At 49.1% G+C, this 27976-nt stretch overlaps 3 protein-coding genes across 5 annotated transcripts in view; 1 reads left to right on the top strand and 2 right to left on the bottom strand.

The window, feature by feature from the left end:
- Nucleotides 1-884, bottom strand: part of GBF1 (golgi brefeldin A resistant guanine nucleotide exchange factor 1) — a 146382-nt gene extending 145498 nt beyond the window's left edge. For 2 of the 3 annotated variants that reach the window (XM_053583016.1, XM_053583015.1), the window contains exon 1: nt 627-875. The gene's annotated coding sequence lies outside the window, so the exon portion shown is untranslated. Of the gene's footprint in view, nt 1-626 lie in introns of all 3 variants that reach the window. The other variant, XM_053583014.1, reaches the window with a different exon arrangement.
- A 3467-nt stretch (nt 885-4351) lies between these two features.
- Nucleotides 4352-16255, top strand: PITX3 (paired like homeodomain 3). Its single transcript, XM_053583087.1, has 4 exons — nt 4352-4541; nt 14415-14543; nt 14711-14913; nt 15339-16255. The coding sequence occupies exons 2-4, from the start codon at nt 14426-14428 to the stop codon at nt 15924-15926; spliced, it is 909 nt and encodes a 302-aa protein (XP_053439062.1). The 5' UTR covers nt 4352-4541; nt 14415-14425; the 3' UTR covers nt 15927-16255.
- Nucleotides 16256-17703: 1448 nt separating this feature from the next.
- ELOVL3 (ELOVL fatty acid elongase 3) lies at nt 17704-21114 on the bottom strand. The gene is made up of 5 exons (XM_053583512.1): nt 21088-21114; nt 20528-20880; nt 19316-19447; nt 18497-18648; nt 17704-18241 (listed from the first exon to the last, which is right to left on the bottom strand). Exons 1-5 carry the CDS (start codon nt 21112-21114, stop codon nt 17814-17816), a joined length of 1092 nt encoding a protein of 363 aa, XP_053439487.1. The 3' UTR covers nt 17704-17813.
- Between the last annotated feature and the right edge of the window lie 6862 nt (nt 21115-27976).

Below are 27976 nucleotides of genomic sequence, written 5' to 3'. Positions count from 1 at the left end.
GACGATAAGTCTAGTGTTTACGTACAGACCAAGACTGACAGATAAGCTGCCCTATAAGAGGAAAGCCTCTCACAGACCAGGGCCCCATGCTCCTGGCTTCAAGACTTCCATACGTCTTCTAACTACCTGAGTCTAGGTTGCACTAGTTCATCGTCCAGTATTGATGCAGTTCCGCGGTATTAATGAGAGTCATACAGATGTGGACACTGTCCAGAATCTGGAGAAACTCTGACATCTAAAATCTGAAAACCAACCCATAAAACAGACACAATGTTTCCCAGGTTTGCTTTCAGCTTTTGATACGTAGGCTCTTTAGGATGCAGAAAGCTCCAGAATAGAGTAGCTGAAGACTAAGTTAGGCCTGGAAAAATAGGAAAAAGGATTCCGGCACCTCAAGGAAGCAGAAGTCGGAGCTGAAATCTCCCCTCCTGCGGCAGGGGCCTGACCTTTGCCCCCTGCACACCTCCCAGATCCCTCCCACAACAATCCTTCCCTTGTCTTATTCTGTCGGCTGCGTCCATAACCCACCCTGTCTCGCCCAACTTAAGGGCTCTGCCCACTAATTCCCTGCTGCGATGTAGGGCGGCCTTCACTACACTGGAACTCTAGGAAGAGACTTGGCTGACCTGTCAGGGGATCCAAGATGGCGGGGCCTAGTCCCAGGACTGGCAGCCGCTGCTCATGTCCAACCCAAGCCCCGGAGACGTCTCCGAGCAGCTCTCCGACTCTGGTAGCAGATGAGAGAAGGGAAGGAGCCCGTTTTTGGAAGTTGAGGGTGAAGTCAGGGTGGAACCGTACAGCTGGCAGGGATGATTCGGCCGGAGGGGTAGTGGAGCCGGCTATCTCCCTGTCAGCTCACTGACGTGGTAACTAGCCTCACTCTAGCCCGCTGCCTGGTAACTGCGCGAGCTCTGTCCCGTCTAGCCAATCATAGCTTGGCGCCGTGAAAAATGGCATTCTAGTTATCCAATCGAAGAAAGGAAACTGGCTTCAGAAGGCGTGTACTGCCTACAAGAGGCGAGATTACAAAGTAAAGAAAGGGTAGGTAGGGAACAACCAACGGATGCGAGGAATGTCTGAGTGACAGTTATGAAAGCCAATAACAAATGAGAAATTGTGCTGGGCCTGGGGAGGTGGAGTTAGGTAGAGTTCGGTTGCAGTGCGTAGTTTGGCAGTGGCTGCCGGGTATTATCTGGAGGAAAGCTACAATTTGCCAGAAAGGGGGCGGGGTCCGTTTTGAGAGCTTAAGCGGGCTCCCCCTTCACCCCCCTGCCACAAATCATACTACCCTGTTTCCCCGAAAATAAGACATCCTCCGAAAATAAGACCTACTTACAGGAAAGATAAGACGTCCCCTGAAAATAAGACCTAGCGCGTATTTCGGAGCACTGTCTTATTTTCGGGGAAACAGAGTATCAGTCACCTGGTCCAATACCATGGCCTTTAAGGGATCACTCCCTTTCACGCAGCTCTGGGGTCTCCGATCCTAAAACCAGTCCGGCGATCTATTCCATACCCTTCATCCCCCCGCCCTCCTGTCTGCCTGCAGCGTTTTTGCTTCTACTTGATATGTCTGTCCCATCCGAACTCTGTTTCTGCGTCTTCCACTCCATCCCCATCATCCAGAAATACAGAAAATGGGAGGTAATAGGAACCTTGGATATCTAATTCAAGTCTCCTCATTTTGCAGAATGAAAGGCTGTCACCATGTGCGCTTAGCTAGTTAAAGGCTGAACAAAAAGACAACCCCCGACATCCCTACCCCCAGTCCAGCTCTTTTTCACTGCCCCTTGCTACCGCTTATGCCTTTCTCAGGCTGTGTTCTATCAGACTGTAACTCTCGGCTCTACCTTTCACACCAAGCACATCTTCCCACCAGGTTAGTCCACCTTATCAGTGACAGGAAACTGAAGTCTTTCATGTTTGCTTTAGAAATGCTAAGAGGCCTGAGAGTTGGATACCCATCTATTTTCATTCTCCTGCCCTCAGCTTCCTCCTCCCCTTGCAAGAGATGACGGAAGTTGCCAAATATTTAGAATTACCTGGAAGTGAAAGTGTATGAGGAAAATGACAGGAGGATGGGTTTTTCTCCTTGCAGATTGAATGCTGGAATTTCCAACTCGTCTGCAGAAATAGAGCCCCAGAGTCCCTGAACACCTGGAGAGGCTGCCCAGGGGCAGTGAAAAAAGATATCAACTCTCTCCACACTTCCTCTCATTTATAGAAGGAAGTCCAAGGAAGTTCCATACTTAACCCCTTAGGAATGTGGTCTCAAAACCAGGCATCCAAAGACCATCATTTTAAAAACTCATTTAAAAACTCATTTTAAAAACTTCTCATTTAAAAAACTCATCAGACCTTACCTCAGGCCTGAAGAACCTCTCAATAGCTCCCTGCACCTGCATATCGGGCTCCTGGTGAGGCCAGGAGGATCCAGCTGAGGATCTAGTCTCTTTCACCCAAGGAGAGTTAAGGGAAGAAGATACACCACCTTTGCATCTCTTTCCACAGTACCTTTGAGCCACTTCCTCTTCATTTGAAAACTAGAGTTGGTCTTCTGGATCTGAAGAGCCAATTGGAAAATCTTCTAAGTGGCCCAAAACTCCCTACTCCCCCATCTCCACTTCCACATACTGTTGGAAATTCATCATCCTGAAAGCATGTGATTGTGCTTTAGAAATGGGGAGGAAAAAGATAACAATTCCCTAGCCCTTCCTAACCACTATTATTGTACCATGTAGAGCATCGTCTTCTTAAATTTTAATGTGATATATTTATTGAAATTCTACATTATGCCTAGGAGTAGAAAGATAAAGAAGACATGGTCCTTGCCCTCCTAAATCTTAGTCTCAGAGAGAATAACACATAAGGTTATCCAGGGGTGAGGAACCTGAAGCCTCAAGGCCACATGTGGCCCTCAAATCCCCAAGTGCAGCCCTTCAACCAAATCCAAATTGTTCTGTAAAATTTGGATTCAGTGAAAAGGCTGCACTCAAGGATCCAGAAGAAGATCCAAGACAAAGAATAAGCCTTATCCCTTCAATATAGTGGGTGGTGTATTATGATGATATACACAAAGAGGATCATGGAAGCAAAAGGCTAGACGTCAAAAAAAAAAAAAAGTCTAGACATCTGGCTAACCTGGAAGTTCAGAGACCCTTCCCTGAGAAAAAGGGGCCTGAGTGGAGCTTAAGAGGATGAGTAGAAGTTGGCAAAATAAAGATTGTTTATTGTCACAGAAAGGCCAAAGGTGTGCAGGAAACTTCTAGGAAATTAAAGATAAAGACAAGATTAGGTCCTTAAGGTCTTGTATGCCAGGCTAGGGAGCTTGACCTTTATTCCAAGGGCATCAGAAGTCATTGAAGAGTTTTATGTGGAGACATGACTGTTCAGATTTGCCTTAGGAGTATATTGTGTGACTCGAATTAGGGATCTCAGGAGCACCCAAACAACTCAGCCTAACTCCAAGTGTGCAGTTCACACCCCTGAGGAGTACCCAGTCTAAGCCCTGAGATCCAGCAGGAGCCTCCTTTTAATTTTTTTTTTTCCTTTGGGAAGGGGTGGGGTAGATGATAATTAAGTTACTTGTTCAAGGTTCCTCGGTGATGGTGCAGGTAGTGACAGGATTTGAATATCATCACTTTGGTTTGTCTCATTCCAAACCCTGCTTTCTCCACGAAGCCATCTTCTTTGGAGAAAAGGGGAGAATGAGGACAGCCCAGAAGAGGAAGAAAGATGTGAGGAAAAAAGAGTAGAGAGAAAATGAAATTAGTCTTTTAAGGTGGCAGAGGAGGAAGCAGAGGGGCCAACAGCAGGAATGAAGCGGCAGAGGAGAAAGAAGAGGAAAAAAGGCTAGACGTAGGAGGATTGGAACAGAGACAAAAGGGCGGAGAGACGGACAGCGACAAGTGGAGAAAATCGGCGAAACTTGAGCGGCAGCGAAGTCAGAGCGCCGAGACCCAGAGGCCCTGAGCGCCTTCCCACCTGGCGCCGACCCACTTCGCTCGGGGTAGCAGCCCAGCCCCACTTTGCCTCTGGCCGACCCCGTTTACCCAGGGCTACACAGACCTCTCTGCTTTTGCCGGCCAGGCTCTGCCCAGAGAACAGCGGTCTTGGACACGTGGGGAGGGGCGTGGCCCAGTTGCTGAGAAGAGCTTCCTATTGGCCAGGGGGCGGGATTCTTGGCTGCCGGCCGGCTGGACCCCACCCCAGGAGGCGGGGCCTGAAGATCCACAGCTGGAAAGGGCGGGGCTCGGGCGGCGCAGCTGGAAATGGGCGGGGTATTAGGCGCGCGGCTAGCTGCGGCGGGCTGGGGGCGCCCTGGGCTGCCATAAAGTGAATGGGCGCCGGCTGGGGGTGGCAGTAGCGGTGAGGTTCACTCTCTCCCTCCGCTAGTCCAAGAGCGCCCGAGCGGAGCGACAGCCTGAGAGCAGGGGGGCGGCCCCCACTCCGGCCGAGTGCCCGGCCCCTGGCCCCTGCTTGCCCTCTAGATCGCCACCGCCACCGCCGCTGCTGGGAGTCTGCCTGCTTCAGGACGCACTGTGAGTGCTTGACCATATTAAGGACAGGGGCCGAGGGGCCATAGTCGAACCTTGGGATCCCTAAAACGCGGGGCAGCTGAACTCCGGGGCCTGGGGCACGGGTCGAAACTGGGAGAGTGGATTGCAGGATTTGGGAAAAGGGAAACTCAAGAGTATGAACCCAGGGAATAGGGAAGGGGTACACTCAGGGGATCCGGAGCGAGGGTAGAGACGTGAAGCCAGGACAGGGGCTCTGGGAGGCAGAGAGTAGGGAGTCTGGAAACCATTACCAGAAAGCTCCCTAGAATCCGAGGGCACGAGGCAGGAGGCCACAGAGTCAAAGGTGTTGCAGAGACCCTGGCCAGCGGAGGCAGCCGGTGGCAGTTGCCCAGCATAGGGGCAGTTGGCAGCGTCCGACGCTCCTCAGACCAGGCTCAGACAGACTCCAGGAGCTGGGAGCAGGGGTGCGTCTGGTCGCACGCGCTTCTTTTCCCAGCCAGCTGCTCTGCAGTTGGAATGGGAGCCGTGTTGTGAGAGCCCAGCCGCGACTGGTCAGATGGCCGCTGTGCAGGCAGCAGGGCCGAGGCTGGACAACCCAAGAGACCAGGCGGCAGATCTGGCTTGGGGTGTCAGGGTTCGAATGGGTCGCCACTTTGGGCCGCCTCAAAATCGGACAGAATGTCTGCGGTGTATGGGGCTCGGAGCGGACAGAATGTCCAGGATGGCGAAGTGGGTCTCTCCAGAGCAGGCGCTGTGTCGGCAGTCGGCGGACAGAATGTCCCTGGCCGGGTGGCATGTCCATCCACCCGGCAGCGCCTGCCCTGCTATGTGCACGATGTGGTCGGCAGCAGTGGGTCACCTCAAATCCTAACTCACACTTTTCGCAAATTTGTTTTGCAAAACAAGCCCTTGCTGGATTCCAGGCTAGAAGCAGGGTGTGAGAGTAAAGGCTGCAGCCTGGCCCGGGGGTGGGGTGGCACTGGAACATAAGACCCTTCCAATTCAGAATAAATCATAGCACTACTCTGGACTTCCAGAATCCAAATTTGAGGACATAAGCCCAATGATGGGATTGCTAATGGAGATCAAAAGCAGGAAAGGAAGGAATGAGCCACAAAAGGCAATGGAGGACAGGGAGGAGCCCAGCACAAGCCCTTCATGGTCTCAGTTCCCTCACAAATTCACATCAGCCCCTAATTCCAATACAGTTGACCAGACTCCTTGCCAAGATGTCAATAGGCAAAACACTCCTTCCTTACAGGAGGGCAGAAACTAGGCCAGAAGAGAAAACTGTAGCCCCTTAGCAAAGCAAACTCTGTGGTCCTGTTTCCCTTTTGCTTCCTAAACCCCACCAATCCCAACAACATCCTGGTGACTAAGTGGAGGGGAGGAGACACATGGAGCCCAGACTCTAGGGTACATGGGGCTATATAGCCCTCTAAGTTGGGTTGGAAAGGATGTCTCAGTGCTACCCAACTGATCCTTTTGCTTTTCTTGTCACTGACTTAGGACCCTGACTCCTCTGGGCCCATAGGATGATCATCCACTCTGACCCCAACTCTAACCAGAGCCCAGTTAAGCTGAAGAAAACAGAGGAGGGAGAATTCTCTTAATCTATATAAGTGAGCCAGACAACCCAGCCAGGGACAGAATTTTCATGAGGACAAGTGCAAGGCATTGTGTTTAGCAAAGAGTAAACAATTAGGTCTCAACATTTCTCACCCTCCACCTATAAGTGGCATACAATGCATATTCCCCCCAACTCCCACTTCCATTCCTCAGTTCTAAAGTTTGCTTATTACTAGGATTCTTTATCTTTTTTGGTCCCTTGCCCCTTTTTAATAAACTCACATCCCAGTTATGCCATCAAATTTTGAGACACTTTTCAGGGGCTTTGAATATCACTGAAATTATGGGTGAAAGAAATGAAGTGCCCTGCATCAGGAAAAGAATAGGGAAGGCATTACAGATGGTTCCCTGAAGACCTTAGCCCAAAGTTCTGCTTTTGCTAAATTGACCAAAAAGAGATGGCATCATAATCAAGATGACTGGAAACAAAAGACAGAATCTTCTCCCATCTATGCATAAAGCTATATAGCTGAGTGTATGCTTCGTCACTGGCTCTTAGGGAGAATATCATGGGCCTAGAGAAGGGTCAGGGAATGATCATTAGGATGGAGAGCCAGAGGTTGCTGGAGAGAGCAAATTTCAAAGATTAGGTGTCTAGAAGGTAAGACAGGATGAAAATCTACAATATAATGAAAGGCCTATATAAGGAGAAGACTTGCTTGCTCCCCAAATCCTGAAACCAGAAGGGGGCTCTTAGAACGGGAGTGGTACAATCTCAGAATGAATAAGAAGAGGTTCTTTGGCACACAGTGGAAAGCAAACTTCCAGAGCTCATTTCCAGAGAGGTGGTAGAGGCAAGAAGTAGACATGGAATCCTCCAGGGCTGGGGAGGATCAGCACATGTCAGAGTCACACAAATGGCCGCAGGGTGGAGAGAGCAAGGTATGGAAAGAGCAGAACCGGGTTCAAATCTCTTCAATCTATGTATCCTTGGACAATATCCTGCTATGCTGGGCAGTATTGAGAGTTAAATGAAATCATGTATATAAAATCCCTTTGCAAATGGAAAAGCACTATAGAAGTAAGAAGCATTGCTATTATTGTGCTCAAACTGCAGATCCCTGTAATCACAGAATCTTTGTTTGAAAGAGTGTAGTCTTGAGCCTTAGAGAAGCCTGGTTACATCCCTAATCCAGCCACAGGAAGGTTCTTAACGACAGATGGGACACTGCATCCCAGGCTTCAGATGCCAGCCATTACTGCTGCCCCTCTCTGAGAACTCTGGGGAGCTCCCCAAATGCTTAGCCACTCAACTTGATCAAATATCCTGACCTGATCTCTGCCTGCCTCTTGCTCAAGGATGTGAATATGGGCCCAAGATTCAGGTTTAGGAAGAGACAGCAGGGGTGGCAGGCTGGAGCTGAGTTGGGTAAGAGAAGGATAGGGCTAATGGAACCTCCCTCCCCACTCACTAAACAATGCCTCCTAGAGTGTGGGGGAGGTAGATAGCGGGAAACCTGAAGGATCCATTAAATCCTGAGCTTTGAGGTGTCTAGGGTGTTCATGGCCACTGGTAGAGACCTATGAAAAGAGTGATGAGGAGGAAAAGGAAGATAATCAGTGAGGTAAGAGGGTGATAGACAGAGAGAAATGGCTTTCAAAACTCTCTTCACCACTCCTTTTCCATTGTCCTATCCTGGTCTTCTTTAAACCTCTCAGTTTGTAATTTCTCCTTTCCTATATCGCCCCTGCCCAGTCCATTCTGCTCACCATTGCCAAATAAAAGTTGCAAAGATGTTGCTGTTTGTCATTGCCTAGCTACAAGCCTCCAGTGACTCCCACTGCTTGGAGCAATGCTTCTTCTTCTTCTTTTTTTTTTTTTTATTGTTGGAGATTCATTGAGGGTACAATAAGCCAGGTTACACTGATTTGGAGAATGCTTCTTAACAGGGGCATGGGATGGAAGGATGGCAGTGGGAGGAGTAGGAGGTGCATGACCACAGGCTAAACAGGGCCTATCTTCCTGATGTGGTAATGTCACCTGAAGATGGAGTGTACTTTATTTTTATATTAAAACAAGCATAACTTAGACATGGAAAAGGTTGAAAAATTTGCTTGAGTTTTTACACAAAGCTGGAGACCTCAAAGAAATTTTTTTTTTCTGAGACAGTCTCAAGCTGTCACCCTGGTAGAGTGCTGTGCCATCACAGTTCACAGCAACCTCAAAGCAATTGGACTTAAGCAATTCTCTTGCCTCAGCCTCCCAAGTAGCTTGGACTACAGGCACCCGCCACAACACCCAGCTATTTTTTGGTTGGAGTTGTCATTGTTGCTTAGTAGACCCAGGCCGGGTTCGAACCCACCACCCTAGGTGTATGTGGCCAGTGCCCTTGCCAACTGAGCTACAGGCACAACCAACCTCAAAGAAATTTTAACCAGTGGTAGCTGTCTCAGGTCATGTCTCCAGTTTTCTAGAGTAGATGTTGTCTTTTACTAGTCTTAGAGGCTTTTTGATGGAAAAGATGGATACACTGTTGCCTAAACTATATCAAATCTAGACCACCAGCCCTTGTCCTTCATTAGAGGCCCCTTTCAGTCTAACCCATTTTTTTCTGCTAACCTCCCATTGTCTATGGTGAGACTCTGACCAAGCTAGGCTCTTCGTTGGCTTCCAAACCTGCCAGTTCATTCCTAATACTGTTCTATTATTTAAAAGGCCCTCTCTTTTCCCTGCCTCCCAGTTCAGCCATGTGTCTCATTCTCTGAGTCCCTCCACACATGGGCTTCTATCTCTCTGATTTCCCACAGTCTGAGAGTCGGACTTGTGCAGTCCATCATTCCATCCTTTGCCTTATTGGATTCCCTAGACTACAGGCTCCTAGAAGTTAGGGTCTGTGCCTTACCATTTTTGGCTCCCTTTTAGCACCTAACACTTGCTAAAGGAAAGAACCACGGGTGATGGGGAAGTGCTTGGGATCATTTCCTTGATCCCTGATTCATCCCTTGATAACTTGAGTGCATTAAACCATTGCTGCCTCTGAGTCTTGGGGTTTCATCTTGTGGCTATGAGCAAATATGTCTTTATTTGCTCCCATTTGCACACTGAAGTTCAGCCCAAAGTCTGGGTGCTCAGCACTCCTAATGAACATGAGGCCATGTCCACTTAAGATCCTCACTTCAGTTTCAGGTTTATAGGATGGTTCCACATAGAAAGTGTTGGTTTTCACCTGTTCCCCACTTTGCTGCTGGCTGAGCTAAGCCATAGCATCACAACTCCAGCCCCGCTTATGTTCCTCTCCATTCAGCCCCTGCAAGAGAAAGGTTTCTCCCATTTCAGTTCTAGGTTGTGCCTCCTGCCTCAGGCACTATTACTGTAACCTACTGTGGTTGTTATCACTGTGGCTTCAGGACTCACGTGGGTCCACATGACAGTTAACTTCCCATGGAACCATGGTCTCCTTACTGTGGCCCCTCTGGTCTGTAATTTGCTCTCCACCTTTATATTTTGTTCTTGCTACAGTCCATGACAGGCTTCCTGTACTTCCAGCATGTACTTCAGAATCAAGAGCACAAACTGCAAGCTATCTTCCTAGGCCTAGCAATGCCACACTGACCCTAGCGGGGCCTCGGCTATACATCCCCAGCAGAGTCTGTCAGAAAGGCTAGGGTTGGTGCAGGCAGCCCTCTTCCAGAGCTTGACTCCACCATTGTTATCTCTTGACTCTCTTTGGCTCTGCCTGATATTTCCTACCAGCATCAACCAATCCTGAGACTTCCAGACCTATTGCTTATCCTTTCCTATCCAATGAATGAGGCAAAATCTTTCACCTCAGTCCCAGCTCCCCAGTTCCTGACTTCCAGCAGTTTGGGGGAGCTTAATCCTTCAGCTCAGACAACAGCTTAGCGCCCCTAGTCTTTGCCTGATGAACCCACCTGGACATTGGCTAGAGGCCAATGCCCCCACCCTTACATCTTTGTTGCCTATTCAGCTTTACTGTTCTTTCCTTCTTTCTCTGATTTCACAATCAGGGGCCTTCTCAACTGTGATTCCTCTCTCTGCTCTTACTAACTCATTCAATAGCCTAAAGGCTTCATTCTTTCCTTTACTATTCCCTGGTCCTCAAAGTAACTCCAACTTGGGCTACTCTGCCCATTTTGCTGTTCCTTATTGACTGAGCCCTTCATGTTCAGGACATTGTTCATGACACATGTTGTCTCTCTCACTGAAATGTAGCATGCTCACCTTTATTCTGCAGAGTAATTCTCCCCTGAGATATACAGAGCCTGGGGAGATAAACTACTCAAGTAAGGGCACATTTGAGGGTGAGATCTTAGTCACCACTCTGTCCTCAGTGCCCAACTCAAAGCCCAATTCATAGAAGGTGCTAAATAAACATTTGTTCAATGAATGAAAAAAAAACTCAGAGTTTTATTCCTACTCATTTTTACATGTTATATCTTATCTAAACCTTATAACAACACTATAGGGAAAGGATTATCACCTCCCTTTCAGAGATGAAGAAATATGCCCAGAGAGGTAAATTAACTTGCCAAGGACATACTGCCAGTAAGTTGTGGAGCCAGATCATAAACCTAGATATTTCAATTCCAGATCTAACTTCTTTGGCTATACTAGATGACTTTCCTAAGAGAGGTCTGAGTAATTTCTTTCTCCCCTCCCCACCCCAATCTCTAGCATTTTCTTGCCTACTGCTCACTCAGCCAAGCAGGCTCTCTCTAGCAGCCATTGAGTGCAAAATACTCACCTGGCCTCCTTGACCTCCTCCTCCGCCACATAGAGTCCTTAGCTCCAGGGACTGAGCTGAAGTTCAGAGGGGCCAGGCAGGGGGGGAAGGGTAATGGCTAGCTCCAAAACAGCCCAGGCAGCTGTCCCTGTCACAGTGAGGAGACTGTGTGACAGAGTCTGTCTGCCTGAATGTGGGAGCACATGTGGGGGACAGTGTGTGTGTGCCTCTAGCTCCAAGTCCAAGTGCTTATTATGTCTGAGTGGGAGCCTGTGTGTATCTGCACTTGTCTGTCTGTCTCTGAGGACACACAGCCTGAACTGGGCTTTCTAGCCCTTGTCTTTTACTCTGGCCCTTATCCGTTCTCACCCTGCTTCCCTCTGCCGAAATAGAGGGTGAAACCAAGGTACAGGTATGGAATGCCAAGGGCATGGGAATTTGAAAAACTGGGTCTGGAGCCAAAGCAGACTGATGGAACTGTTTTTCCCACAGCTAAACCCAGATGTCACCCCCCACCCCAGCTCTGTTTTTCCTGTGGCTTCTGGAAGTCAGGAACATGGTTGACATTTCAAGAGCACCTTAAGTACAAAACAAAGGGAGACTTTAGAGCACCCCTGTTTCAAGTTCTCAGTTCTAAGTTTTCCTCCATCATGTTCCCAGCAATTTGGGAAGAGCTTCTAGTCAAGGCTGCCATAGGTTCCTCCCAAAGACACCTCCCTTCCACTGGAGCATCATTGGGCCAAAGTTTTCCAGCCCAAACCTCTGGCTCCTGACCTCAGACCTGGAAGTGGAGATAAGCTTGAGCACACCTCCAGTCCTGGCCTGACTTCTCTCCCTCCTTCCCAGGTTCCCTCCAGCCCTGCCTCTCCAAACCTAGTAAAAGTTTCAAGGTCTAGAACCCTCTGCCTGAGGGAAGAACGGGGACTGTTTCTCAATCTCCTGCCTTGACCTCTGTCCCACCCCCAGCCTGGTTTGAAGGTTGGAAGGTTGGGATAGAGGCACAGCTGTGACCTCTGAGCTGGCTGCAAGGTGCATTACCATGTGCAAATACAGGTCCTGACCATCTGCACCTCCCTGAGAAAGGCTCCTAATAAGTTCAGAACAGCCAAGTGACACACATCTCAATCTAGGCTAATCCACCACATTAATGCCACCCCACACTGCCTGCATTAAGCCCGTTAGTGAGCAGGGGTGTTAGGAGCAGAAAGACCCCTCCCACCCAGCTCTCTGTCCTGTCCCTCTGTCCCTAACCTCCTTCTGTTCTCCTCCAATCAAGAGCACCCATCTTGAGCCCCAGTTTTGTCCTTTCCCTTTCTTCGGGAAGAGCCAGTAGGGAAGAGGAGCCTGCAGGGGAAACTTGGAGAGGGAGGTAGGCTCCTGGGCAAAGTCAGGCTAGGTTGGGGATAGGGAGTATGAGTAGGAAGGTGGTGTTAAGAAGCCTATGCCTACGCCTAGAGTAAGCTTAGTAGAGGCTATGCTTGCTTGATAATGGAGCAATGACTGGAGGGAAGTGGTATGTGACTGTATGTGTCTGCACAGATAGGGCCTAAGCACCAGTGGATTTTCAAACTTGTGTTTGGGAGCAGCGCCTGTGGCTCAAAGGAGTAGGGCACCGGCCCCATATGCCAGAGGTGGTGGGTTCAAACCCAACCCCGGCCAAAAACCGCAAACTTGTGTTTGGGCTCAATGCCTATAGCCCAGAGGCTAGGGTGCCAGCCACATACATCGGAGCTAGAGGGTTCGAACCTGGCTCGGGCCTGCCAAACAACAATGACAACTACAACAAAAAAATAGTTGGGTATTGTGGCAGGCGCCTGTAGTCCCCAGTTACTTGGGAGGCTAAAGCAAGAGAATCTCTTAAGCCCAAGAGTTGGAGGTTGCTGTGAAGTGTGATGCCACAGCACTCTACCCATAGTGACATAGTGAGACACTGTCTCAAAAAAAAAAAAAACTCGTATTTGATCTCAGAACTCTTCCTTCAAATAAAATCTCTTCAGAACTATTTTTATTTATTTATTTATTTTTATTTTTTTTGCAGTTTTTGGCCAGAGCTGTGTTTGAACCCACCACCTCTGGTATATGGGGCTGGCGCCCCTCTCCTTTGAGTCACAGGTGCCACCCATTTTTATTTTTTGAGATAGTGTCACTTTGTCACCCTCAGCAGAGTGCCAGGGCATCATAGCTCCTACAACCTCAAACTCCTGTGCTCATGTGATTCTCTTGCCCCAGCTTCCCTAGTAGCTGCGACTACAGGCCAAACAGCAACACACCCAGCTATTTTTATTTATTGAGACAGTCTCAAGCTGTCACCCTGGGTAGAGTTTCGTGGCATCACAGCTCACAGCAACCTCCAACTCTTGAGCTTAAGTGAATCTCTTGCCTCAGACTCCTAAGGAACTGGGACTACAGGTGCCCACCACAACACTTGGCTATTTTTTTTTTGGTTGTAGTTGTCACTATTGTTTGGCAGGCCCGGGCTGGGTTCGAACCCACCAGCTCTGGTATATGTGGCTGGCATCCTAGCCGCTTGAGCTACAGGCCCAAGACAGCCAGCTATTTTTAGAGATGGGGGTCTCATGCTTGCTCAGGCTGGTTTGGAACTCCTGAACTCAAGCAATCCACCTGCCTCAGCCTCCCAGATTGCTAGGATTATAGGCATGAGCCACCACACCTGGCCTCTTCAGAAATAATAAATAAAACAGACAACAGCAGAGCTGCCCTAGTTAAAGCACACTGGAGAAAACCAGACTTGAGTTCCAGCTGAGTCCCTGAGGGGATTTCTGGGGAGTCCCAAAGAACATGATTGGAAAAAGCAAAATGAAGTAAAAGCATTAGTTAGGAGACTCATAGACCTGGTTCAGATCACGGTTCCACTACTTACAAGCTTTGTGGTCCTAAACAGGTTATTTCAAGTCATAGTTTCCTCATCTGAAAAAATGGTGCTAATGTTTATTTTGATGTATTCTCATGAGAGGAGAGAAAATAAGATGAAAGTTCACAGTAAGTACCCATAAATGACACCAGCAACCGGTTATTCTCATGGGAGAAATATCAGACCTGCTTCAGAGTAAAATCTGTCCTAAGGAGAGTAAATAATAGACACTTGGGCTGTGCTGCAGGTATGACTGGCTGAAGGGTGTGTGTGAGTACATGGGGATATTGTGTGTTCATGTGAGAAGGAATTGAAGTCTTCGATGATGTATTTTAGGCGAGGTGGTGGTGTGCAATAGTGTGCATTTTCGTTAATTCAATAAATATCATTCCAAGCAGTACAAAAATACAAAAAAAAAAAAAAGAAAAGAAAAGTAGATTGAACACCAAACAGCACCAGGCACAGTTCTAGGTGTCCAGCAGTTAACAAAAGGAAATCTAGTGTATACATCTGTGCATAAAACCTCTGAGTGTACACCTTTTCCCCCTTAGGCTACAATTGCCCCATTCTTTCCAGGGTACCCCACGTAGGGGTGGCTTTGTGTCTGGGCTGAGAAAGTAGACAGGGAAGTGTGGGCAAACACTGCTGAGGATCAGGTGGGAGATTTGTACCCCCATGAACCTGGTCTGAGTTTTCTCTTCCCTCCAGGCCCTCCCTCCATGGAGTTCGGCCTGCTCAGCGAGGCGGAGGCCCGCAGCCCCGCCCTGTCGCTGTCGGACTCCGGCACTCCACACCCGCAGCTCCCGGAACACGGCTGCAAGGGCCAAGAGCACAGCGGTGAGCGCGCCCCCTTCTGAGGGTGGAGGAGATAATAGCTCAATCCCTAGCTGGGTGGGACCGTGAAAGTGAAAGCCCAAGTGGCAGAGAGAGGTTCAGGAGTTCCCTAAGTCCAAGAGCCCGCGCAGGCCTGGGACCCTATGATCTGCCCGTACTCTGGCCCCCAGACTCGGAGAAAGCTTCAGCTTCGCTGCCTGGCGGCTCTCCGGAAGACGGCTCGCTGAAGAAGAAGCAGCGGCGACAGCGCACGCACTTCACGAGCCAGCAACTGCAGGAACTGGAGGCGACCTTCCAGAGGAACCGCTACCCCGACATGAGCACGCGCGAGGAGATCGCGGTGTGGACCAACCTCACCGAGGCCCGCGTGCGGGTACGCTTTCCTGACCCCAGCCCTTCCCCTTATGGGTCCTCGGCGAGCAGCTTGGAAACCAGCAGCCTGCGGTTCTGCCCCCTTAGCCTACGATCCTCCAGCCCAATGCCCGACGCCCCTTGCGCCTGCAGCCCCACGTCGGGTCTCTGCTCTTACGCTCACTACTTCCTGGACCACGGGGTTCTCCTGGACAACGTCTCTTGTTCCCCGCTTCACCTCTCCTTCACCCCATCCTCTTGTTCCCACAGATCCTGATGCCGCTTACTCAGTCCTGTCACCCACAGCTTCTGTTCTTTGGCCCCTGACTCCCAACGCTGCTCTCCTCCCACCTCATCTTGTTTATCCTCCGCCCGGTCCCGGCCCGGGTTCGAATTCCCGTTGGCCGCGTGGCCCCAGGCCCTAACTTCCTTTCTCCGCTCCCGCAGGTGTGGTTCAAGAACCGGCGCGCCAAGTGGCGGAAGCGTGAGCGCAGCCAGCAGGCAGAGCTGTGCAAGGGCGGCTTCGCGGCGCCCCTCGGGGGGCTGGTCCCGCCCTACGAGGAGGTGTACCCTGGCTACTCTTACGGCAACTGGCCGCCCAAGGCGCTCGCCCCGCCGCTCGCTGCCAAGACCTTCCCGTTCGCTTTCAACTCGGTCAACGTGGGGCCTCTAGCTTCGCAACCCGTCTTCTCGCCACCCAGCTCCATCGCCGCCTCCATGGTGCCCTCGGCCGCGGCTGCCCCGGGCACCGTGCCAGGACCCGGGGCCCTGCAGGGCCTGGGCGGTGGCCCTCCTGGGTTGGCTCCGGCAGCCGTGTCCTCCGGGGCAGTGTCCTGCCCTTACGCCTCGGCCGCCGCCGCAGCCGCTGCAGCCGCCTCCTCCCCCTACGTATATCGGGACCCGTGTAACTCGAGCCTGGCTAGTCTGCGGCTCAAAGCCAAACAGCACGCCTCTTTCAGCTACCCTGCCGTGCCCGGGCCGCCCCCAGCCGCCAACCTCAGTCCGTGCCAGTACGCCGTGGAACGGCCAGTATGAGCTGCCCGGCTGGAGGAGCATCTCCGAGGGTGGGGACGACGATTCACAGCCTCTCTAGACTGGGGTCGTCTTGACTGACTTGCCCCAGCCCCAGGGTTTGAGAGGGGTGTTTGGGCAGCTGGGAGGCGGCCGGCTCAGGAGAGGACCTTCCCCCTCCTAGCCTTCAGGGGTGGGCTAAGACCTACACACAGACCGCGCCCCTGGGACTAAGGCCAGGAACAGGGACCAGATCCCCGGGGGCCAACTCATCCTTGGCCCATCCCGCCTTCTCCAGACTCCCTTCCCCAGTTTTCAAAGATAAATGAAATAAACATGCGCGGACTGTCAAAGGCCTGATGATTCAGAGTTGCGGTTGGGCCCTCTTCCCTTCATCCTTCCCCACTGTCTGAAGGAGAGCTGAATGTACAGGGACGAGGTGAGGGTCCAGGCTTCAAGGGGTCAGTCCCACTCACCGTCCCCATGTCCAGGATGGGGAAGCTTTGGAATTCCTGGAGCACAGAGGTGCGTGTGTAGGGCTTGGAGAACCAGCTAATTGGCTGGCGCTGGCCAAAGCCGGTGCTACGGCGTCACCTCGTGGTCTCAGGGAAAATAGCTGGTAGGACTGGTTTCGAATGCTTACTTGCAGGTGTCAATTCTGCAGTTTAAGACTGAATTTAGATAAATTACTCCACCTCTCTGCACCTGTTTCTCATTGTTCCTAACAGCAATAAAATTCTGGTCTGTAACAGACATTTATTAAGCGCCTACAAGGCCTAGGATTCTTATTGTCTGCGTGTGCCTCTCATCCTTCCACACAACACACCCTCAGGCTTCCCACCTGCTGATCACCCCCCTACCAGGAGCTGTCTCCCACTACAGCAGCCCCCTTTCCCCACCAAATCCCCCAATATTCTTCTTCTTTTTTTTTTGTAGAGACAGAATCTCACTTTACTGCCCTCAGTAGAGTGTCATGATGTCAAAGGACTCACAGCAACCTCCAGCTCTTGGGCTTCTGCGATTCTCCTGCCTCAGCCTCCCGCGCAGCTGGGACTACAGACGCCCGCCACAACGCCTGGCTATTTTTTTGTTGCAGTTCGGCCGGGGCCGGGTTTGAACCCGCCACCCTCAGTATATGGGGCCGGCGCCCCACTCACTGAGCCACAAGAGCCACCCATCCCCCAATATTCTTGAAAAAAAAATTTTTGAGACAGCCTCAAGCTGTCGCCCTGGGTAGAGTGCTGTGGCATCACAGCTCACAGCAACCTCCAACTCCTGGGCTCAAGTGATTCTCCTGCCTCCACCTCCCAAGTAGCTGGGACTACAGGTGCCTGCCACAACACCAGGCTATTTTTTGGTTGTGGCTGTCATTGTTGTTTGGCGGTCCCAGGCTGGATTCTAACCTGCCAGCTCAGGTGTATGTGGCTGGAGCTTTAGTTGCTTGAGCCACAGGCACTGAGCCTCTTCTTGAAATCTTTAATTAAAAAAATAGGGTGGCACCTGCGGCTCAAAGGGGTGGGGTGCTGGCCCCATATGCCAGAGGTGGTGGGTTCAAACCCAGCCCTGGCCAAAAAAACTGCAATAATAATAATAATAATAATAAAGCAAGAAGAAAAAGAACTTCTAGGTAGAAATATAAATAGTTCTGGGGATCCTCCTCAGTCCTACCCCAATCCCAGGGCCTGCTTGGCCTTCACATTAAAAACAGAAATATCAAAGTACCATACCATGCCCTCATCCCAGGGCTGACACTTCTTGTCAGCCATAACTTCCTACTACCTCCCGTGGTATACACATCCTGTGTGGAAACCATGCAGGTAAGGCACTCTAATCATTCTTCCAAACCTAAGCCTAGCCCCTTAGTACCCTGAGAAAGAGAGAGCCTGAGGTTTCATTGTTCTCTCCAATCTTTCATTGATTCTTGGCCTTAGCTTTGACCTTGGGCTTGATATAGGTTTGGCGGAAGTAGTGGGCAAAGAGGATGAAATATGTTGTATACATGATGAAGGACCAGAAAAGGTTCTCCACTGTGGTTTGGCATCCGTGTTCCTGCCTCCAGATGTAAGTCAGTATGCCAACGATGGCTCCCATAAACATCTGCAGGATCTGTAGGCTGGTGATAAGCATAGAAAGCACCCTGGGGGGCTTCACACTGGCAGCCTTCAGAGTATAGTAGGTGTACATGATGGCATGTACACCGAAGTTCATGGTCATGAACCAGCCACCTGCAGGCACTCTATTCTTGTATCCAAAGAAGGTGTACACTAGCACTGTGCTGTGGTGGTACCAGTGCACAAAGATGAGCGGCCGCTTACGCAGGATGATGAAGGCTGTGTCTCCTGGGAGATGGGAAGTCATAGCTGTCATACCACCCAGTGCTGGGACCACCCTCCCACACTGAGCATGGGGACACAGGAGAGAGTCTCAAGGGAGGCAGAGGGATCTTTATGGAAGAGAATCTGTAAAGGGGCTTGAGTGAAAGTGTTATTAGGACCTAGGGGTGAGGAAGGAACGCTCTGTGTGGTGGGTAAAAGGTGGCCCCTGAGGAGGGATACAGTTCACTGGGCACAGAGAAACAAAGCCTTACCACTCACCAAGTTCAATGATCTTGCTGAGAACAAAAAGGCAGGACCAGAACTTGACCGTGGAACTGTTGATGAAGTCAGTGAAGCACACAGTTTGCTTTAGGCCCCGTCTAAGTAGCACGGTCCCCATATAGCCCCATGTCCTCACTGCTCCTAGGATGCTGAAATGAGACAGAAAAAAGGGTATAAGCATCTTCCCCAGGCATTAATCCACCTTTCCCCTTGACCTGGCCAGGTCTCCCAAATTCCACCACCTCCCCACCCTTCCAGGGGGATAAGTCACAGCTTATGAGATCCTTGGATTAATCTGGTAGCTCCAACCAGTAGTCTAGAGAAGAGGGCTGGGGAAAGATCAGGCAATGCAGGGGGGTGGGACTGAAAGTTGAGTTAGGGAATGGAGTTCTTGGGCCAGAATAAGGTTTGGGAGGAGATAAGTAGAAGAATGAAGAAGATTGAAGCAGTTTGGGGGAGAAACAATGGGAAGGGAGGGCTGGGAGTAGTTATTGGAAGGTCTTGGGAGAGGGTTTTATGAACCAAGACTATTAGGGCTGGAGAAATTTGTTGGAAGTACACACTTGAGTGCAAGAGAGATGAAGCAGAGACTGCCAGGTTGGAGTCTAGAAACTAAAGAAAACAGAATAATATGGGAAGATGGTGAAAGCTGGGAGGGGAACTAAAGCTGAAAGACTGGGATAGGGAGAATGTTGTGAGGCAACTTGGGGATAAGATGGGAGCTTATGCAATTGAAGATTCTGGAAATCTTTAAGGGATAGAACGGAGGTCTAAGTCTAAAGAATAGGCAGGGAGTAGGAGGAGGGAGTGTCTTACCTGAAGATTGCAAGGCAGAAAGACCAGAAGATGAGAGGCCCCTGCAGGTTGAAGCCTTTCCGTGCCTTCATGTAGTTCTGCCCCAGAAAGGTGAGCAGCAGGTAGATCAGAGCTATGGGGAAACAGGTTGCCCTGGCAGGCAAAAGGCAAAGGGGATGGGCTCATTGGTGAGTGCTGGTTATGCCCACTCATCTCTTCAGGTGAGTGCTCTGCCACTTACTAGCCATGTGACACTGGAAAACTAACTTAATTCTCTGAGCCCGGCTTCCTCATTTGTAAAGGGAAGTTAATACTCCTCTCCTGGCAGTAGTACTAAACACAAAGTATCTAGCACAGGGCAGGAGCTATGCCCAGGGTTTTTATAATTATTGCTCTCTCAGTGGGGTTGGTGGGTGGTTGATTGTTGCCTGCTCCCAGGATACTGAAATGGGACAGAGAAAGAGCGTGTAAGCATCTTCCCCAGGCACTAATCCATCTTTCTCCAGGGCTGTGGTGTAAGAATGTGGCAATAGCTTCTAGCTGATTGGGCTGTGACAAATTGGCCTGGAGCATGTAGTCAGCCTACAAACACCTCTGAGGAGCTTTAAATCAAAGCCAGAGAGCCTGGGAAAAGCTTGCAAGAGCTCCTTGACTTTGTCTCTTTTTCCAGAGCAGGGACCATATGGCATTTGGGGAACAACATACTTGTGAAGTGCAAGCTATCCCTGGGAACCAGCACTATGCTAGAATGCACACATACAGCTACAAAGGATGGGGAAAGAGTTATCTAGTAGGGGTTCAGATCAAACTCATTCCTCAGTGACAGTTCTCACTATATTCTTTCCCTTTGGCTTCTGTATGTTCCCATATTCCTCTTTCAGCCTTTTATTTCTTTTTTTTTTTTTTTGGTTTTTGGCCGGGGCTAGGTTTGAACCCGCCACCTCCAGCATATGGGACCGGCGCCCTACTCTTTGAGCCACAGGTGCCGCCCTCAGCCTTTTATTTCTACTTTCTTCCTTTCAGCTCTAATTTCCTTGAGTTGCCGCACTACCTGTATCTTGCACAAAGGTAATGTGGAGCCAGTACGGGGAGTCTGATACATATATGCTCTGTAATAAAAATCATTACAAGCATTCAATATCCGCGCCCCCCACCCCCAGACTCCAGTCCTCCCACAAAAACAATCAGCAGGGTTGGGCCCCTAGTATGACCATTCTCCTCCCCAAGCCTCACCAGTACTCCTCCAAAAAAGGCCTCATGTCCTGCAACTGCTCGAAGTTATAGGGCTGGAACAGCTGCTCCACTTCGTGTGAGACATTCATGGCTGTGACCAATTCGTTCTGCAGACGTCTAGGTCTAAAGCTTGGGTGGCTGGACGAGAGGCTGGGAGAGCAGAGAATGGAATAAACCTCGGGGCGAGACCGAACGGACCCAGGACAGAAGGAACCCCTAAGCAAGAGGAGGAGGGTGTCGATCCAGGCACGTGTGCTGCAGTTCAGCCAGCTCCTACTGCCACCGTCACTGAGGTATATAACGCGGAATTGCAAGCTGGCAGCCCAGGCGGCGCGCGACCCCCTACCTATGCCCTGCAGTTATCCAATCTCGATTAAGATACACCCCTGTTACGCCCCTAGACCTCAGTCCGATCTCTGATTGGTTAATCCTCAAGGCCACCTCCCCCCGCTCTTCACACGCCCCGCCCCAAATATAGTCATAGGCCCCTGTCCTGTCTACTTTCCCACCTTCTCCACGTCTTACACCTACACTCCCCCTGAGCAGCCTTGTGGGTGTACCTGAACCAACCAGACTTCTCGTGCCATTGGCAACCGTAGCCTTTGCCTCAGTTTGCTTTAATCCCGACAGTTGGCAGTGAGAAGAGAGTAGCCATGACCTCTCACCCAGAGATGAGGGCGTCAGTTTCCAGCCTCCCTGAGATTTTGGGAAACCCAGGCCCGCAATGAGGAAATACCAAGCTGTGTAGCCCAGAGTTTGTCCTGTAGTCCCTTCTGCCTCTGAGCTTTGGGTCTGTAGTTGCAGAAGGAAGGAGATGAATTTTAATGAATTTTATCATTGAGGTTGTTGATGTTTGGGAAGGTCGTTTTTGAGGCTGTTGTGTTTTTTTAAAAGTTTTCTGAATTCCCAAAAGGCTCTAGTCTGACACTGACAACCTTGGGGAGGAAATGGGGTTATACTCTGGGCTTCTGGAATTACTGTATTCAGGTTTCCTGGAGGCATCTTAAGGTTTAGGGTGGAGGAGGCCCAGTGTATCTCTCTAAGGCCTGCTGTTTTCTTTCCCCCATCTGTGCTTGTCTAATCAAATCTACTTCTTCTTCCACCGTGTATCCAGCTACAAAGAAAAAAATGTTTCAAAACTCCTGTGGCTCAGTCGGTAAGACACCGGCCCCATATACCGAGGGTGGTGGGTTCAAACCCGGCCCCGGCCAAACTGCAACCAAAAATAGCTGGGCGTTGTGGCGGGCACCTGTAGTCCCAGCTACTCGGGAGGCTGAGGCAAGAGAATCGCTTAAGCCCAGGAGTTGGAGGTTGCTGTGAGCTGTGTGAGGCCACGGCACTCTACCGAGGGCCATAAAGTGAGACTCTGTCTCTACAAAAAAAAAAAACCTTTTAAGGTTTTACTTGGCTGTCCATTATTTCTCTCCCAGGTTTTATGGAAAGTGAAGGAGTAATACAAGGCTTGAGGCAGTCTGAGACAAGGTGAAAATTTGTAAAACAGTGTTAAGGAAAATAAACGTAAAATATTTAAAGTCACGATGAGGATATAAATGGCTATGTGCAGTAAAGCCCACGGGCTCTAGAGCCAGAGGACCCAAATAGGAATCCCAGCCACTGTCCATGGAAGGGTGGAGTTTAAGTCCTATCCATGCCATCTAAATGACTCAAAAGTACATCCCTTTGTCTGTGAATCTCATTACCTCTCACCTGGTTTCTAGAGCCACCTCCATAGTCATGTTAACTGGTTGTACCACCTCTTTCTCAGTGCTCTTTCTCTTTATTGCATTGGAATTAGAAAAGAGTTCCCCAAACTGGCTGATTGCCCTGTTCCTAAGCCCAAAACTCAGTGATTCTGACTCCATAGGTTGTCTTGCACCATACTTAGAAAACCACCACTTTCTGACCTCCTGCACAGAAGACAGTTCTATCTAAAAACTGAATTGGATCATGCCGCTGTCCTACTTAAAATTCTTCAGTGGCTGTCTTTAAGTAGGGCTAAATTACTCTAAAAAAATGAATCCTAGATAGTTTTCCCTTTTAGTCAAGAGTCTTGTTGTTTAAATAAACTTGTTTAAAATGAAAAAAAAAAAAAATCTTCAGTGACTCCCGATTGCTCCATCCACAGCCTGACACTCAGATAGTGATCAGCACATGTTTGATGGATGAACGAATAAATGAAAGAATGAATATTACAAGAATCAGGGGCAGCGCCTGTGGCACAGATGAACTCATTCAACTGTTGGGGATCAACTCTCCAGGCCTCACCAGTATTCCTCCAAAAAGGGCCTAATGTCCTGCAACTGCTCAAAGTTATAGGGCTGGAACAGCTGCTCCACTTCATGTGAGAAGTGGGTAGGGAGCTGGCTCATATACCGAGGATGGTGGGTTTGAACCTGGCCCGGCCAGCTAAAACAGCAGTGGCAACTGCAACAAAAATAGCTGGGCATTGTGGCGGGCACCTGTAGTCCAGCTACTCGGGAGGCTGAGGCAAGAGAATCACTTAAGCCCAAGAGTTGGAGGTTGCTGTGAGCTGTGACACCATGGCACTCTACCAACAGTGACATAGTGAGACTCTGTCTCAAAAAAAGAAAAAAGAATAACATCGTCTGAGTGTTACAAGAACTGGGTTCAAATCCCAGCCCCACCATTGACAATTAGGTAACTTGGTTTTAGGCAAGTTACTTAACTTCTACAAGACTCACATTCTTCATCAGCAAAATGGAGATAGTCATACTTAGCTGCTTACCTTACAAGGCTGTGATGAGTATACTAGTCAGGTAATGTCAATAAAGGAGTATTGTGGACTAGACACATGGAAATGTCAGGGTGAATCATTATAAAAGGTTTACAAATGCATAGAGAGGATGTACACTCAGCCCTGGATTTCTCCAAATGAAGATATTTTACATGTCTTTCCCTGCGAGGTTTAATGTGAGGCTTCGGGGTAGTGTGTGTGGAAGAGGGAAAGAAAAAGAAAAACGTCCAGAAAATATTTCTTTGAGGAAACCTTCCCTTACACTTGGACATGGTCTAGTGCCCCTATTTTATATAAACTGCTCTCATAGAATGTGATTTCTTTCCTTCAATGAGAGTTTATAATTTCTTAGTTATTTTTCCTTAGTTATTTTTATGATTTCCTCACCAATGTCTGATTTCCCCACTTGTACCTAAGCTCCATGAGTGCAGGGATTTTGTCTATTGTTCTCATCATCTTTCTACTAACACTGAGCTCATTGTGAGTACTCAGATAATATTTGTTGCATAGGTGAGTGAGTGAATGAAATCCTCACCACAAAAACCTGGGTAGTACTTTCTCCAGGATAAACACTCCAAGCTTACCTTCTCTGCTATCACTGTTTTTCCCCTGATAATCATCCCTCCTGAGAGCCTCAGAATAGGAGAAGAAGAAATGGTAAGCATGGTGTGGAGTGAGTAGGTGGATAACTCAGAATATAGCTTTGGACAGTTACAGAACACCAGTCACTTGTATTATCTGGTACCAAGTAGATAACCTGCTGTGTCTGTGAGCTCTCTAACATTTCAAGCTAGAAATCTTATTTTATTCCTCCATACCACACAGTCCTGTCATGTTTTCTAGAAGTAGCATGATTATCAGAATGCCTCTATTCAGATTCTATCTCTACCACTTACTAGTTAGGCTACCTTCCCCCTCTTCGCATCCACTGAAACAAATACCAAAGCATAGGCCTCAGCTTTCTCATCTGTAAAGTAGAATACCCACCTCAGAAGGATGTTTATGAGGATCAAGCAAAATCATATATATTAAAAAGCATATACAGGCTTGGTGCCCATAGCACAGTGGTTACGGCGCCAGCCACATACACCCAAGCTGGCAGGTTCAAACCCGGCCCAGGCCAGCTAAAACGACAATGACAACTGCAATAAAATAAATAGCTGGGCATTGTGGTGGAAGTCGCAGCTACTTGGGAGGTTGAGGCAAGAGAATCACTTAAACCCAAGAGTTTGCAGTTACTGTGCTGTGATGCCATGGCACTCTACCCAGGGCAATATAGTAAGACTCTGTCTCAAAGAAAAAAAAGCATAAGGGCGGCGCCTGTGGCTCAGTGAGTAGGGTGCCGGCCCCATATGCCGAGGGTGGCGGGTTCAAACCCAGCCCCGGCCAAACTGCAACCAAAAAAAAAATAGCCGGGCGTTGTGGCGGGCGCCTGTTGTCCCAGCTGCTCGGGAGACTGAGGCAAGAGAATCGCGTAAGCCCAAGAGTTGGAGGTGGCTGTGAGCCGTGTGACGCCACGGCACTCTACCCGAGGGCGGTGCGGTGAGACTCTGTCTCTACAAAAAAAAAAAAAAAGCATCATACAACACAACGTGTTGAGCAAACATCAGCAATTATTACCAAGAAAGTGACTTTGTACAAATTTCAACTTTTTTTTTTTTAAGACAGTCTCACTTATCACCCTGGGTAGAGTGCCATGGTGTCATAGTTCACAGCAACTTCAAACTCCTGAGCTCAAGCAATTCTCTTATCTCAGCCTCCTGAGTAGCTGGGACTATAGCACCCACCACAACGCCCGCCAAAGAGAGATACAGGGTCTCACTCTTGCTCAGGCAGACTCGAACCTGTGAGCTTAGGCAATCCATCTGCCTCGGCCTCCCAGAGTGCTGGGATTACAGGCATGAACCACTGCACCCAGCCTCAAATTTCAACTTCTTTTTCATAAAACTCAACTAAACTTTAAAAACAAAAAGCCATGATCTAGGCTTGCAGGGGTCCTCAAACTGCGGCCCGCGGGCCACATGAGGCGGTGTGATTGTATTTGTTTCTGTTTTGTTTTTTTACCTCAAAATAAGATATATGCAGTGTGCATAGGAATTTGTTCATAATTTTTTTTTTTGTAGAGACAGAGTCTCACTTTATGGCCCTTGGTAGAGTGCCGTGGCATCATACAGCTCACAGTAACCTCCAGCTCCTGGGCTTGAGCGATTCTCTCGCCTCAGCCTCCCGAGTAGCTGGGACTACAGGCGCCCGCCACAACGCCCGGCTATTTTTTTTTTGTTGTTGCAGTTTGGCCGGGGCTGGGTTTGAACCCGCCACCCTCGGCATATGGGGCCGGCGCCATACTCACTGAGCCACAGGCGCCGCCCTGTTCATAATTTTTTTAAAACTATAGTCTGGCCCTCCAACCGTCTGAGGGACAGTGAACTGGACCCCTGTTTAAAAAGTTTGAGGACCCATGATAGAAATTGGTTGCAGAATGTAAATGCACTTAGCACTACTGAACTGTGCACTTTAAAACAGTTAAGATGGTAAATTTTATATGTATTTTACCAAAATTGTGAAAAGGAAAGCCATGAAACAGGAATATAGTATTAAGTAGAACAGATAAAGGGTGAATTTACATACTACATTAAAAACGTATTGATGGGGCGGCGCCTGTGGCTCAGTCGGTAAGGCGCCGGCCCCATATACTGAGGGTGGCGGGTTCAAACCCGGCCCCGGCCAAACTGCAACCAAAAAATAGCCGGGCGTTGTGGCGGGCGCCTGTAGTCCCAGCTACTCGGGAGGCTGAGGCAAGAGAATCGCTTAAGCCCAGGAGTTGGAGGTTGCTGTGAGCTGTGTGAGACCATGGCACTCTACCAAGGGCCATAAAGTGAGACTCTGTCTCTACAAAAAAAAAAAAAAAACGTATTGATAAGACTGCAGGTGTTCACCACTATACCTGGCTGATCCTTAGTAAATAGCTAATGTCACAAACAGGCTCATCTTTTAAGCTCCAGTGTCTCCAAATCTATATAGCTTCTAGAAAGTTCTTTCCTTTTGAATTATTATTATTATTATTATTTTTTTTTTTTGTAGAGACAGAGTCTCACTTTATGGCCCTCGGTAGAGTGCCGTGGCCTCACCCAGCTCACAGCAACCTCCAACTCCTGGGCTTAAGCGATTCTCTTGCCTCAGCCTCCCAAGTAGCTGGGACTATAGGCGCCCGCCACAACGCCCGGCTATTTTTTGGTTGCAATTTGGCCGGGGCCGGGTTTGAACCCGCCACCCTCGGTATATGGGGCCAGCGCCCTACCGACTGAGCCACAGGTGCCGCCCTGAATTATTATTATTATATAAAATTAGAGATGAGCCTCAAACTCCCAGGCTCAAGTGATCCTCCCACCTCAGCCTCCCAGGTAGCTAGAATTACAGGGCTTACTCCCCTGCACCTGTCCAGAGGTCTTTCTAAAACACACAGCAGCTCAGTTGGCACCTGTGGCTCAGTGGGTAAGGAGCCAACCCCATATACCAAGGGTGGTGGGTTCAAACCCAGTCCTGGCCAAATTGCAACAACAACAACAAAAAAAATAGCCGGGTGTCGTGGCAGGCGCCTGTAATCCCAGCTACTTGAGAGGCTGAGGCAAGAGAATTGCCTAAGCCCAAGGATTTGGAGGTTGCTGTGAGCTGTGACACACCCCATGACATTCTACCAAGGGTTAATAAGTGAAACTCTGTCTCCAAAAAAAAAAAAAATCACAGCAGCTCATGTCATTCCTCATTTTTTTTTTTTTTTTTGATATGGAGTCTCACTATGTCGCCCTCAGTAGAGGGACATAGCATCACAGCTCCCTCAAACTCTTGGACTTAACTGATTCTCTTGCCTCAGCCTCCAAGTAGCTGGTACTACAGGCACCCACCACAACACCTGGCTATTTTTTGTTATCATTGTTGTCATTATGGTTTAGCAGGCCCCGGATGGATTCGAACCCACCAGCCTCGGTTCATGTGGCCGGCTCCTTTAACAACTGTGTTATGGGCACCAAGTCTCATATCATTCCTCTTTAAGAATAAAAACATCCTCAGGACAAAGATCAGATCACTGAGTTTATCCCTGAGCATTACTTTCCAGCCAATGTCTTCCCCCATCCCTCAGTCCTAGCATTCCATGTTTCAGCTATAATGGAAGAGTCACAATCCCACCTTTTTATTCTTTCACCTTTGTACATACAGTTCCCTCTCCCCACACATCTTTTTCTCACCTGGACAAATCTTCCTCATTGTTTGATCCTAGCTTTAAAGTCACTTGCCCTGGAAATGCCTAACCTATTTCAGGCAGGGTCAATCCCTTCCTTCTCTGTCTTCCACCCAGAGGACTTATCCAAACCGCCTGTCAGTGTTGTACTTCTTATCTACAAAGTACAATTAGTCATACATTTTCTGTACTATTCTGTTTCCCCATCCTGTTCCAAATGGTCATGTTCATTAGGTCCTTCATCTTTGAGGATAGTACACACCACCTGACACATGGTGGACCCTCCAAGTGTGTCTGTTGCTTTGAATTAAATAGGTACATCAGAGGAAATACAAACAACAAACATATATATTTTTAAAAGACTTAACTTCCTTAGTAATTAAGGAAATACAAATTAAAGACTATGTAAAGTATGGTCCTGATTAACAGCCATTAAACCAAGTAAAAATTAAATACC

The sequence above is a fragment of the Nycticebus coucang genome, chromosome 3 (assembly GCF_027406575.1).
Source record: "Nycticebus coucang isolate mNycCou1 chromosome 3, mNycCou1.pri, whole genome shotgun sequence".
Taxonomy (NCBI): Eukaryota; Metazoa; Chordata; class Mammalia; order Primates; family Lorisidae; genus Nycticebus; species Nycticebus coucang.
The sequence above is the reverse complement of the archived record's forward strand: the minus strand, read 5'-3'. Positions and strand labels throughout refer to the sequence as shown.